The following is a 12,500-nucleotide window of genomic DNA, read 5'->3' as shown; positions in this document are numbered from 1 at the left end:
TTGGTTCTTGTGGCCGATTAGCCAAAACCAATAAGATTCAAACTCAGACCAAAAGACTAAGAGCGACGGCACAATTAGAGAAGATGAATAATACATCAGATGCAACCTGGCAAAAACCATCGTTTTCTGTAAATCCAGTTTTGTGCAATTTAGAATTCATATGAAGCATGAAAAGTCTTCAAGTGATGATTACAGCGCAACGGAATGAGAGAGCGTAAATATTCAATCCGAATTGTAGATAGAGCGGTTTTCAATTGAGTGTCGAAAGTAATTAGCGAATTGCTTTGATTTATGATTACTTCCCTCAGTGATTGGCTCAAAGTTTTGGCGCCACTTTTTCAACCAATCAGAAGTGAAACTAAAACTAATCGTGGCTCGCGCGTGCACATTTTCCCGCGCTTTGTGTCGGCTACGTGTAATTACTTCGAGTTTTGATTGGTTTACCGGATTGCCTCCGTCCTTTTCGATTGGCCAAAGTAGATAGATAGATAGATAGATAGATAGATAGATAGATAGATAGATAGATAGATAGATAGATAGATAGATAGATAGATAGATAGATAGATAGATAGATAGATAGATAGATAGTTTATTAAAAGAACAACTCGCAGTCGTGAGACTGAATTACGTGTACAATATAAAATATAAGATAATAAACTAATATACAATAATCTAAAATATATAAATATGCATATTTGCTTTGGTTTTGGGTTTACGACACTCATTTGAAAACCACTCTATCTTAATCTATATATAGATTTTGATTTGTTACTAGTTAACAAAATACATGTATAATAGTCCTTGGACTTTTTTCTTGTTTTATCGAAAATGTTACTGTTTATTATTAAGCGGGGAATGGTTATCAGCATTTTCCAGGGTCATTGGGGGGAAAAAAGTGAAATACGTACTCTTTCTAATAATCTCAAATGACTTACGAATTTTCTTGTTAAAGGCATCGTGCTAATGAGAAACAAGTCGACCTCGGAGTTTAAATGAATTCTGCTAGATAGATATACATGTCGGGCCGTACTGTGCACAGGCTGACAATCAGACGTGGTTTGACGCAACTCTGCCTGAAGAATAACGAATTTAACTTGCAGTATTCAAGATCCAACGTTTCACCTCCGTGCTCGTTTCTTGATCAGGGGTTCTGTAAAGCTGAAACAAGAGTCTTTTTACAATCAGTGCTTCCTTTCTTTTTAATGAGATGTAAATTTGGTTGAGGTAAAAGGCCGCCGTCGTCACCCCCATTTTTTATTTCTGGAAAGTGATCAAAAGGCCAATATGAAGCCTTTTTCTAAGTTAAAAAATATTATGCGGAGTTGATTTAGAGTCACCTTAAATCTCTGATTTCACTGCACATATGTTTTTTAATCTTTGCAGAAAGTTTCATCTTGGCCTTCTCATCACTTTCGAGCGATAAAAATGGGGTCACCCAGTTCGTTTTTAAGATATGAGCAACTAAAGCCAAAACATAGGGTGTGTTTGCGGAGCTTTCCCGTTGCCAAGGTAACCGTCTACGTCACAATAATGTATCAGTGAATATGGATACCTACCCTCGTCTAGAAGCCTTTTTCAATGTTAAGGATCATTGATGATCCTTTTTTTTTTGTAGGTCCGCTGGGGCATGTACTGCAGCAGCTTTTCTTAAGGTGACACACATATTTGGTCTTGCATACTGCTGCAACTATCATTCTAATGTCTGTTAGTCACTTGGTTATTGTTACCGACTGATCTCAAATTCCCATTACTAGATTTATCAATCAAATATTCGGAACTTAAATATGAAAAAAGTAGAGGCAACATCGAGCAGAGGCAAGCACTGTGGAGGAACTACTTGCATAGACCTTTTTGGTGATACGTCGGCCATTGTGATTTCTATTGTTTCAAATAGCTATTATGGGATGCCCAAGGGGGGCAAATGCATATAAATTTGTTGTTGTCAAAACAAGGTCAACTCCAGCTTCACTTTCATTCACAGGCCAGGTAACTAAGGACACAACTGTAAAATGGTCTATTGCTGTCTTGTAAAAGTGAAAAAAAACCTGGAGAAGGCTCCAATTGTCAAATTATAACATCATTTGAATTTTCTTATCAAGGTAATATTCATAAGAGAAACATGTTTGGTTTTGTAGGAGTTTGTTGAAGCCCAACACTGGGCCCATTTTGATATTGCGGGTGTGATGGACAACAGTGCAAATGCTATTCCTTATCTCAATAAAGGAATGTCAGGTACAGCATTGCCTATAGTACAACTACAAACTGTCGAATGACTGCCACATTTTGCAATGGGATAATCCCGATAAGCACCGCATTTCGTTGAAGAGCAATGTTGAAACCTTTTGCTCCCCCACCCCCCCCCCCCCCCTCCCCCAGGCTATTTCAAATGCGTTGAAACATGTTGAAGCGAAGTTGAATCGATGTTGAATGAGTTTAAAGTGCCCAGCAACACTAGTTGACAAGTGTTTCTCAATGCCAGACAAGACCATCTTTTGTCACAATAGGCCATTTCCGAATTCATGTCTCCCTTATCTTCAAAGCGAGTCTAAGTACGAAGTTTTTCATTGTAACGAGAGGAATTTTCGTCCTTTTTTTTAGTGTTTTAGTCTTAATTTACTGTACATATTACTGTATTTTAAATTCTTAATATATTTAAGACTGCAAGGAGTTTTATTTAATAAACGATTTAACGAACATTTATTCTTGATAATTCACTCAAGCTCTTGGGAAAGTAGCTACGCGGCTACTCCCTTGTAATTTATTCGTAATTCACTCAAGTTCTCTGGAAGGTGGCTACGCGTCTACGCGGCAACTCCGTAATTCATAATTCAGCGAAGTTACTTGAGCCGTAATAACTGTTGATAAGCACTACAATAACTGAAAGCTAACCAGGATGAAATCAGTGCCTAGGTCTAATAACTGTAGATACGAGAGCAATAGCCCGAGTTCGTTATGTACCAGTCAATTCCAAGTGCGCCCATTTCAAACCCCCTTCCCCCCCCCCCCGCCCCTTTCCCTTTCCGGGCATACCCTGGGCATTTGACAAGAGGATAGCTCCGCATAGTGCATGGGGAATTTGACACGAAACGAAACCGGTACGGGTGGGCATTTGACTGTCCACAAAAACGTTGGTCAGCAGTCGCTACCTAGAGATTTTTTTCACGGGAATTTCCCTCGCCACAATGACACGTGTGTCTGCTTTGTACCGAGCAGTAAATTAAAATGCCGTTGTTTAAAGTCTGGAATAAGGAAAAAACCGCGCTCTTGGAATTGACTGATACATTACTCAGGCATGGCTACGAGACTTTCTGGTCATATTTCACCGCTCAGTTCTGTTTTCTCTGTCTCACAAGTCTCAAGAGACATTTCTAGACAAAATAATATTAAAAATTAACCATAAAGCCGCGTTGACATGTGCGAATATTGATTTATCGAAGATATCGAACGCATTTCTGCGTAGCCATTCGTAAGAGCTACGCAGAGTAGCTTGTGTTGCGGGGTATTCTGCAATTGAGTCAATTGTTCTTCACCAATTTCACTAGAATACATTGTAATCAGACATTTCGACTTCGAAAAGGCTAGACATTCCGTACAAAAATTCAGTCTCAAAGGAAAATAGAAGGATTGCCCAGAGGAATAAAAACATGTCAGGTCTCTGAGGTCATGATTAACAAATCTGCTGTTCAATTACGGGCTCATTCATTAGCAACAAGTTTTCAGTAATGGCGGCAACATTTTGGCTGACTTTGGAGCCGAAAATTATTACGTTAGATAGTTTGTTGACGATATTTTGTGGAAATTATACTCAGAAATTAACTCAACGTCATAAGGTGTAACTGAATAAAGCCATGAAAAATATGCGAATTTTCGTCTCAGGGGCACTTTAAGAGCGTTAAACTCTTCTTCAACAACTATTCAAAGTTTCTTTTGTTTTCGCGAATGTTGAATGAAGCTGAAGTCGTTTACCACCCCCCCCCCCCCCTCCCTTCCCCTTTCAACATTGTTGAGTATGCTAGTGCGGATTAATCGGTCTCTCCGTACCCATAGTAACAACCGCGGCTGCAGACTGGGACTGAATACCAGGTCTCTCCTGAAGCTTGTTGAATCAACTGTTGATGATGTGTTGAAACCGTTTGCGCCAATCTCGACCCCAGAGCTCTTCTCTCGACTGAGGGAGAGAAGACCTCTGGGGAACCCTGAAAGGCTATAAGAACCCTACGGCGCAGAGTTTGCCAGATCCTTAGGTCGATCTGAGGCTCTGGTGACCAGAATGCCGTTTGCCCACCCCAGCAGTCAACATCATCGTTCAACGTCATTGAACAAAATCGAACGGATGTTGAAGCAGTTTGCCCCGGCCTTCACCGTATGCGGGACAAACGTTTCTTGGACCTTGTTTTATGGCCTAGTTTCCCCAAGTTTCTTGAAGCTCAGGGAAAGGGATGCAACTAGTAATCGAAAGGTTATGTTTTTTTTCTTTTTAAGATTCCAGTGTCGTTGCGAATAAAGTCTCCTTTTCAAGGAGAACTTTCTTTTGAACAATTTATGGAGGGCGGGTCATATTCCGAAGAACATCCTAGTGAAAATTGCCTGTGGAAGTATGTTTGGGATATTTTCTCTTATAAAATTAAGGCGTGGATTTGAATGTTTGGATAAACACCTTATTCCAAAAATTGTAGTACTCTGTTGTTTCCTTGCAAATTGGTCCTTTTGGCCTTGCTTTCAAGCGTAAAGTTAACAAAATATTTGACCTTGAACGAGGCCAGAAGGGCCAATTTGCAATCAAACAAAAGAATACTAATATGGCGACCATTTTGGAATAGGTAAAGACTTGTTTCCATATCTCAAAGTGCCCTTGGACGTGAGGAGCCTGGAACAACAAAACTGAAACAAGGGGACAAGGGTACAATAGCTGAAACAACCCAAACCTTGACAAAAATGCTAACCTTAGGCCTAAACAATATGCTTTAGATGATGTTTAGGCCTATGGGTTTGGGTTGTTTCAGTTTTTTTGTTCCAGGCTCCTCACGTCCAAGGGCACTTTGAGATATGGAAACAAGTCTTTACCTTTGAAATAAGGTGTATTGATGGTTTGCATCTGGCGTCAGAGCAGCCATGTTGGTGTACAAAACAATGCAGTAAAATGTCTTTTGGGAATTTGACTCTATTATTATGCAAAACGTGGGGTCTATCTCGATTGTTTTGTTTACCAACATGGCCGTCTCATCACGTGGATGCAAACCAAGAATACGAACACTGACATAATAAGCAAGTTGGAAATCCCGAATAAGGGCTGTCCCCTAAAAGCACTGCGTTGAGGAGCAGAGTTGGAAAACTCTGCTGCCTTTCCTGAAACCACAATTTTGAGGTTGACAAAGTTATAATTTTTCTAAACCAGGAAGACCCACGAGAGCGCTGGTGGAGATAGCAAGGAGTCTTGCAGTCAACAAACTGTGCTGAAGATTGACCTCTACTTCCAACGCAAAATAAAAGCGCCTCTCCAGTTCCTAATGAAGGCGGGACGTGTAGGAGCTTGCGACTGAAGGTGTTTGGCCGCTTTACAGAGAGAATCGTCAGCCGTCTGAATTCAGATTAAGCAGGCGTGAACAATTTTTGCTCAGTTATAGCGGTAAAGACCTCAATAGCGCTTTTATCTTAACAAAATACGGGTACGTTTCGACAAGTTGTTTTATATGAAGACTGAGACATTTTGCATAAGCATGATTTCCAGTTTCTCTTGAATGAATGAATATTTATCTCAAAGTGCTGACGTTCTCCGTAACACTTCAAACTTTGTTATTTCACGTTGTTGCTTTGCTGACGACGGCAAAGAAATGGACAAATATGAAAAACGCACTTGTAGTGCGCATAAAGCTATTGTTCTTGCGCACTATATATGCAAATTTATAACGTTCTCGTTGCCGTCGCCGTTGTCGTTGCTAAAGCTCCCTAATATGAATTTCTTGCAACAAATATGAATGCAATAGAAGAAATTCAAGATTAGTTTCTAGCATTCAGTATCTGGGCCTGAGAAACTTTCAAGTTCGTAACAGGAAAATATTTTTTTGGTCAGAGTTGGTTTGCATCTGTTACGGGGTTTCAGGGACAATACTAGTCTAATGACAAGACGACTTTTTTTGCTTTGAGCCAAGAAGCAAGATGCAGTAAACACCCACATATAAAAACCTAGATTTTTCCAAGTTAGGCTAAATAGGTTCTTATAAAAATTGTATTTAGAGTAATTTTAGGCTATCTACTAGGTTCTTAAATTGGTTTTATCCACTCTATGATGTGGTTTAACTGATTTCTTCTGATTAGGACGCTGATACCTTTGTATTTCATAACCATAAAAAATACGTGTTGAGCAAGATCTGTGTAGTTAAAGTGCAATTTGTTCTAGCCGCCTGAAATTTCAAGGTCATTTTCTAAAATATGAACCTGTTTATTTTTTAGGCTTAACTGGTCCTTATGTAAGGAGGGCTAAAATGAAATTTTTAGCCTAACTGGTTCTTAAATTCTAGGTTCTTTTATTCGGGTGTTTGCTGTTCTCGTACTTTCGGCTGTTCGTTCATCCACATCTTCATTTATGTTTTTTTTTTTTTATAACCCGTGTAGTCAATAGTAATCAATAAATGAAACCTTAAATCAGAAAATATGAACAAAAAAATCATAAGGATAATAAAATAAATTAAACAAGAAGCTACAGGTAGTCTACAGTGTTTTCGATGTTTGTTCATCCGACTTTCTGGCCACGTGCGGTATTTTAATAAAACAGTGTTATTGTTTGTGTGACAATATTTTGACTTGAAAATATTTTTCGAGACAAAAGAGAAATGGTGACCAGCGGACTTTGGCCTCTTGTTTATCTTTATGTTGGTCAGTGCTATCCTGGTATTCCTGTGTATTCTGTGATTTCACGCCGAGTCCTTCTTTGCTATCTTCTACCAGTGTTTCATATCAAATGCCTGTTCGCAGTCCAAAAAGTCCACAATCCATGTGATGCAATCGTAGGCCAGAGCAGAGTGTGATTCGCAGTAAACTGTTGCAATCCGCGTTTATACGAATCAAAACCGGTAAACGTCGTCGAGATCACTTGTGAGTTCAAATCCTTCTTGGTGCACGTTTCTTGGGAAAAAATATCCGTAAGCCAGGGGTGAAGTGATCTTCGCTCTTAACTGGTCAATTTAAGCAACTGTCTCTTATAGACACCTGAAAAATTCAGCTGGTTTCAACAGGATTCGAATCTATGACGGCTTTTACTTCGTGTGAAAGACACACATGACGTAAAACAATAGAACAAGAATCATGAAACAATACCTAATCAGAATTCTAAATCCCTAAAGACCCCTAAAGCTTTTGTTACGTCATGTGCGTCTTCTACACGAAGTAAAAGCCCCTATGACCGCCGCGATGCCAGTGCAATGCTCTACCAATTTGAACTATGAAGCCACGCAGTTGGAACAGGTCAATTTGTTAGGCTCATTTGTTCCCGTGAAAGGACTCAGTAGAAGTGCGGGTTATGGACGTAAGCGTATTACGTGACTTTGTACAGCAATAAATAAACGAGAAATAAACTAGGAAAAAAGAGACTTATATTAATAGCGAAATAGCGATATTTCTTGTTGACAAACATTGACGTCACATTTCTTTTGATATTCGAATTTGCTTACCACAGAACAAAAGGAGTCATTGTTTCAACAGCCAATTAGGTTCTGGTTTGCATATTAATAACAATGGGTGACGTCACGAGAAACATCGCTACATGTATATAGTTGAATAAATTACAAATGAAATCTAACGCATGGACAGGGAGTAAAAATGCACTGAGAGACTCAGACTCGTACAAAAGAATAATGCAGATGCACGGACTTAACCGGCCATTTGTAAAGAAGACCAAATAAAATGCTAATTTGCAAAGGTACTGCCTGAATAAGAGGCTTGACCTTGCTGTTCAATATTATGGTATTTTTTAGATGCATGGTAGATTGTGGCGTTATTCCAAAGTGTCTCGTGTACTTTACGGTAGAAAGTACATTGTAGTTGTGTTCTGTAGAGATCGAACGTTCAGCCATAACATTTGCAGTGGTTGGAGATTGCCAGTACCTTTGTTTCCACATGACGAAACGACGTTTTTCAAGTACTTGTCCGAGGTCCCTCACCAAAAAGATAATAAAAGACACGGAAACCGTGATGGCTTCCTCTTGGGGATTTAAACTCTTATGCCAACGTTTCCTTTGTTTTGACCACTGAGAACAATGTTAAAACTCTTCAAAGTTAAGATTTGAGATCCTCGCAGTTATGTATGTTACTTAAGCAGGAAGCTATGATAAAGAAAAACCAGGGTTGAACGGCATGCGTTGTGTTGATCATTATTGTGAGTTCGTAGTATTAACCCCGTAGAGGTTGTTGATATATACCGTAGAGGTTACAGGCGAGTTCATGCTGGTGTCCAATTGGGCCATAAATGCGACAAAAACTAAAGTCAACTTGAGACTGACTTGACGTCTTATCGCCTTATCGTGTTTTGATCTGCTTAATTAAGTACGCATTCGAACGAAGGGATAAAACTAGACTTGAGATCGTACTTCGGCTTCTCTGGAGATACCTCGTTTCTAAGGTTACAAAGTAAGGCAGGAGAGCTCAACGACCAAATTCTTGAAAATGGTTTATTTTTCTGCGAAACAACAAACTGACAACTGTCAAGCGATACTTTCTTAATAATTAACTTTCGTGGGAAAAAAGTAGCCGCTTCTCAGCGCCAGCAAGTTTTTAAAAGTCCATAGCATCCCTTTTGCCAGAAAGCAACTTTATTCAGGACCATAATCCCAGCCATGAAAAAACTTCTGTCATTGCCTTCGCCAGTTATATGAGATTTCCAGCCAGCAAATTTAGAAATGATAATGGCTCATTCCTAGCAAAACGTTATTCTACCACATCTTTCAACCGAATACAAGAAGTAAACCTGAGTTAAGCTTATCTTTTTGAAATATCTCCCTTTTCCAACAAATGTTAACTCAACACATAAGCGTAATGATTCGTATTTCAGGAAGTCTAAACAAGATAGCATGACTTCACCTGAAACTGGGTAAAGCAATAAAGTATATTCTTCCAATATTCTTGGTTTTCACGTGACGTCATCAAAACTAACAAAAAAAAAAGGAATTATCAATCCTTTTGAGAGATTTTAGTTTAGTTAGTTATTAGAACAACTGAAGACTTGTCTTTTCACAAAGTTTCAGTTTGATAGGGTTTTTCGTCTTGTGATAAAGCAAGGTTAAATTTCTAAGCTTTTGCGTGACACGATATTAAAATTGCGGTCGAGAATGCTATCACGTAGGTTAAAAAAGTGACATATCCGCTGAACTGTTACACTTTACACGGCTCTTTTAGTGGATGACTTTAAAGAACGTTTTATACCGGGGTTTTATACTAGACAGCATGGCGAACAATTTCATAAAATCAGCGGCTCAATATGCAGAAGTAACAAACAAATCCCCACAAGCCAATCGACAAGATTTTTAATTTTCTTAGTTTTGAGGAATGGAAACAGTATTTTAGTGACGCAATCCACTTACAAAATTTCCGAAAAACAATAGTCAGTCGCATGACCAACACCGTGAACTCCGGAATCTTTGTTCCTTATTCACAGGATTCGTGTACAAATAGTCTAGAAGCTACGTGTATCTAAAAATTCGATTGCTAAGTTGAAGAGAGATGTAGGTAAAGTAATTGAGATGATTTCGCCCAGGTTGAATGCAAGTAGAAAATCAGTAGCACCATGATAATGGCGAAAGATACGTTCGCAGGAAGATTCTAAAAACTGAGAAGAGTTAGTGCTTACCTTTTTCACAGGCTTACGTGAAGGTTTCTGATCTTCCACGTAGCCGATTTCTCGATCAGGACGAAGAAAAGAAAGCATAACTTCCTGACAGACAGCAGTTGCAGAACACTTTGCTGGACGTGATCACGTCTAACTGTGAGACAAGCATGGATAAGGGCTATAGAGGATTACCAGACACAAATGTCTTGCTGGGTACATGAACGTCGTTCACATCTGATGTGCGTCAATTAACACCACATCCGAAAGAAAAAAACCTTTTACCAGCAATGAGCCAAGTAGGGGGCGCGCTGGATCATTTTCCTGCCAAGAATAGATTCACACAAGACCGCCAGCAAGAATTAATTCGTAAATAAATTCCCAGCAAATTATTTGTTTAGACACTAAACTTCCCAGCCAGCATCAAACTGCGTGCGTAGCGGCTATTTGGTATATCGGCTCCGCAAATTTCCCTTTCGTAAACGGTCGTTGCCATTTGAAACGGTCGACTACACAATTCACTTCAAAGAAAATTAAAAGAAACAAACTAAGAAAAAATATTAACAAAAATTAAGACAAAAAAGGAAAAAAAAAACATTTATAAAAGAAACACTGGAGGAAAAAAGGAGTCCGAAAATTTCAAGACTCGAATTCGGGTTCTTAGCCCTCACCCTAAACTGAACCCTAACCCGAACCCTCATATGAGCAGCGAGACACAACTCCCAGCAACCGCAACTTTTTGAGTTCTTAGACCTAATGAGTGTAATTCAGAGCTAAAAAATGGCATCGACCGTTTCAAATGGCAACGACCGTTCTGAGAAATGGCAACGACCGTTTCAAATGGCAACGACCGTTGACGAAAGGGAAATAAGCATCGCCTCCACTGAGCACTCCTGCCTTAGTAAGGTACCTCAACTAAAGTAAACCCCTTTCACATTCAAAGCATGTAGGTAAACCACCTGTTTTTGTGATGAAATGCGTAAAAAAGCGCGGTAACATTTGAGATCATCCCAGTTATGAACGTCATGTATAGTTTTTTCAAAACTTTTTCAATCGATCCCTTGCACATCGATGCAATCGGTAACTGAAAAATGGTCTCTCTATCAGACTTGCTTGCGGTGGCTGAAGCCTACGAAAACGACGAAACAACGTTAACTTCAACTTTGTACCTTGTTTTTATGTGATCATGAAAATGAAAGACAAAGCGGTGTTCCTAATGGAGCACAAGATAGCAAGTACAAAAGAAATAGGTTTACGACCTTAATCTCATTTTGCATTCCACAAGTACAGATCAATCGATCATTCCTTCATTTCCACGATATGTCATCGGTACCTGGTGTCGTGTCTGGGAAGCAAACGGCCACGACACATTAATCCTATTGGATTTCAAAAAGGAGTGAAAGAAACCTGTGAAACACATTCGGCACCGCAAATGTGATTCGTACAACGTGAGCAACATGGACTAATCGCAAAGGACTTTAATTAAACAATAGCGCCGAATTAGACTATCTATTCAAAGAGAGGTTTGCCGTAACCGCATTTGCTTCTTAAAACTACCTAATATGGCCTTTGCGGTTCTCAATACAGTTCACATACATAAACGCATAATCAACAGCAGCTGGTCATTTCAGTCATTAACGTTTAAAAAAAGCGAAAGAAACTTAACATATAAATATTTAATTAATACCCCCTCGCGGAAATACTTAAAATTTTCATCGACAAAAAATTTTGATCGCCAAAGAAAAACCCGAAGATGAATAAATGCTCTTACACTACGAAGATTTACGTTAAGCTACATTTTAACGAGGTAAAAACGACTAATAGTCCTCTAGGCCTGTCACATTTTCTTTCCGGTTGCGCCAAAAAGTCAATCGCTAATGGAAATATGTAAAGGAAACTCGTCCGTGTAATTTTGTTCAAAATATTCATGTGCTCAACTTACATAACCAACCTTATAAATTTAACGTCCCATAGTAATCAAAAAGACAAATTCAGCACTGCACTTACTTAACATTAGAATCTTTATTTCTTTTCCCTTAAATTATCCAAAAATATGCCATCACTAATTTTTGGGGTGGCTTATAGTCGGTTTGAAGAATTATGTATTTTTGGCAAATATGTAACCGGGTAATGCAGTCCAGACCACATTGTCTTCTTCACCAAACCGCCTTATTTATTTGCAATGTAGTTCTTAATTTAGTGACACTCTTATCCTTAGGAAGCATACAATGTTTTATGAAAACGTTCCCTGGATTTGACACTTTTCTGTACACTGATCAAAACACAAAACATGCAAACCCCCCCCTCCCCTCCCCTCACTGAAAGCGATGTTTAATGCCTAGCTTAGACAAAATATAGGTCTTTGATATTGTTGGTTCCTTAAATAACTTTTTTAGCAGCTGTGTCAGGTAAATAAACAAATTTCGCTGGTTTAGAAATGCGTGTTACCATTGTTTTGTTTCCTTTTACCTCGCTTGTTGTCGTTGGTACTCGCTGCACAACTGAGACAATTTCAGTTCAATGTTCCGTTTTGCTTGTTTCACCAGCTTCCTTTGATATCACCGCTTTTCGTTCGGCTCAGTCTCGAGCTAAAATTCTCATTTGTACAAAATGTCGATAAGTTTGATTTGAGCCATCGGCGACTATTCGACCTGACAAAGGTCTGGCGTTTGTCCTCTGGTCAGTA

General features: G+C 39.1%; 1 protein-coding gene and 1 long non-coding RNA gene across 3 annotated transcripts in view; one reads left to right on the top strand and one right to left on the bottom strand.

The window, feature by feature from the left end:
* LOC138043376 (cytosol aminopeptidase-like) overlaps positions 1–6,782 on the top strand; it is a 36,336-nt gene extending 29,554 nt beyond the window's left edge. The window contains exons 14-16 of one of the 2 annotated variants that reach the window (XR_011131243.1): positions 1,384–1,509; positions 1,616–1,652; positions 2,136–2,233. Coding sequence is in view for 1 of the 2 variants with exons in the window: in XM_068889614.1 (XP_068745715.1) it covers positions 1,616–1,652; positions 2,136–2,232; positions 5,396–5,457 (196 nt within the window). In the remaining variant the exon portion in view is untranslated. Of the gene's footprint in view, positions 1–1,383; positions 1,510–1,615; positions 1,653–2,135; positions 2,234–5,395 lie in introns of those variants that run through there. The other variant, XM_068889614.1, reaches the window with a different exon arrangement.
* Positions 6,577–12,500, bottom strand: part of LOC138043377 (uncharacterized) — a 6,959-nt gene continuing 1,035 nt past the window's right edge. The window contains exons 1-2 of the long non-coding RNA XR_011131244.1: positions 9,839–12,500; positions 6,577–9,140 (exon numbers count right to left, since the gene is read on the bottom strand). The exon at positions 9,839–12,500 is cut by the window's right edge and continues 1,035 nt beyond it. This is a non-coding gene — a long non-coding RNA (uncharacterized lncRNA). The remainder of the gene's footprint in view (positions 9,141–9,838) is intronic.

Source organism: Montipora capricornis, chromosome 3 (assembly GCF_036669925.1).
Source record: "Montipora capricornis isolate CH-2021 chromosome 3, ASM3666992v2, whole genome shotgun sequence".
Classification (NCBI taxonomy): domain Eukaryota; kingdom Metazoa; phylum Cnidaria; class Anthozoa; order Scleractinia; family Acroporidae; genus Montipora; species Montipora capricornis.
Note: the sequence above shows the minus strand (reverse complement) of the source record. Positions and strands in the feature narration are given on the sequence as shown.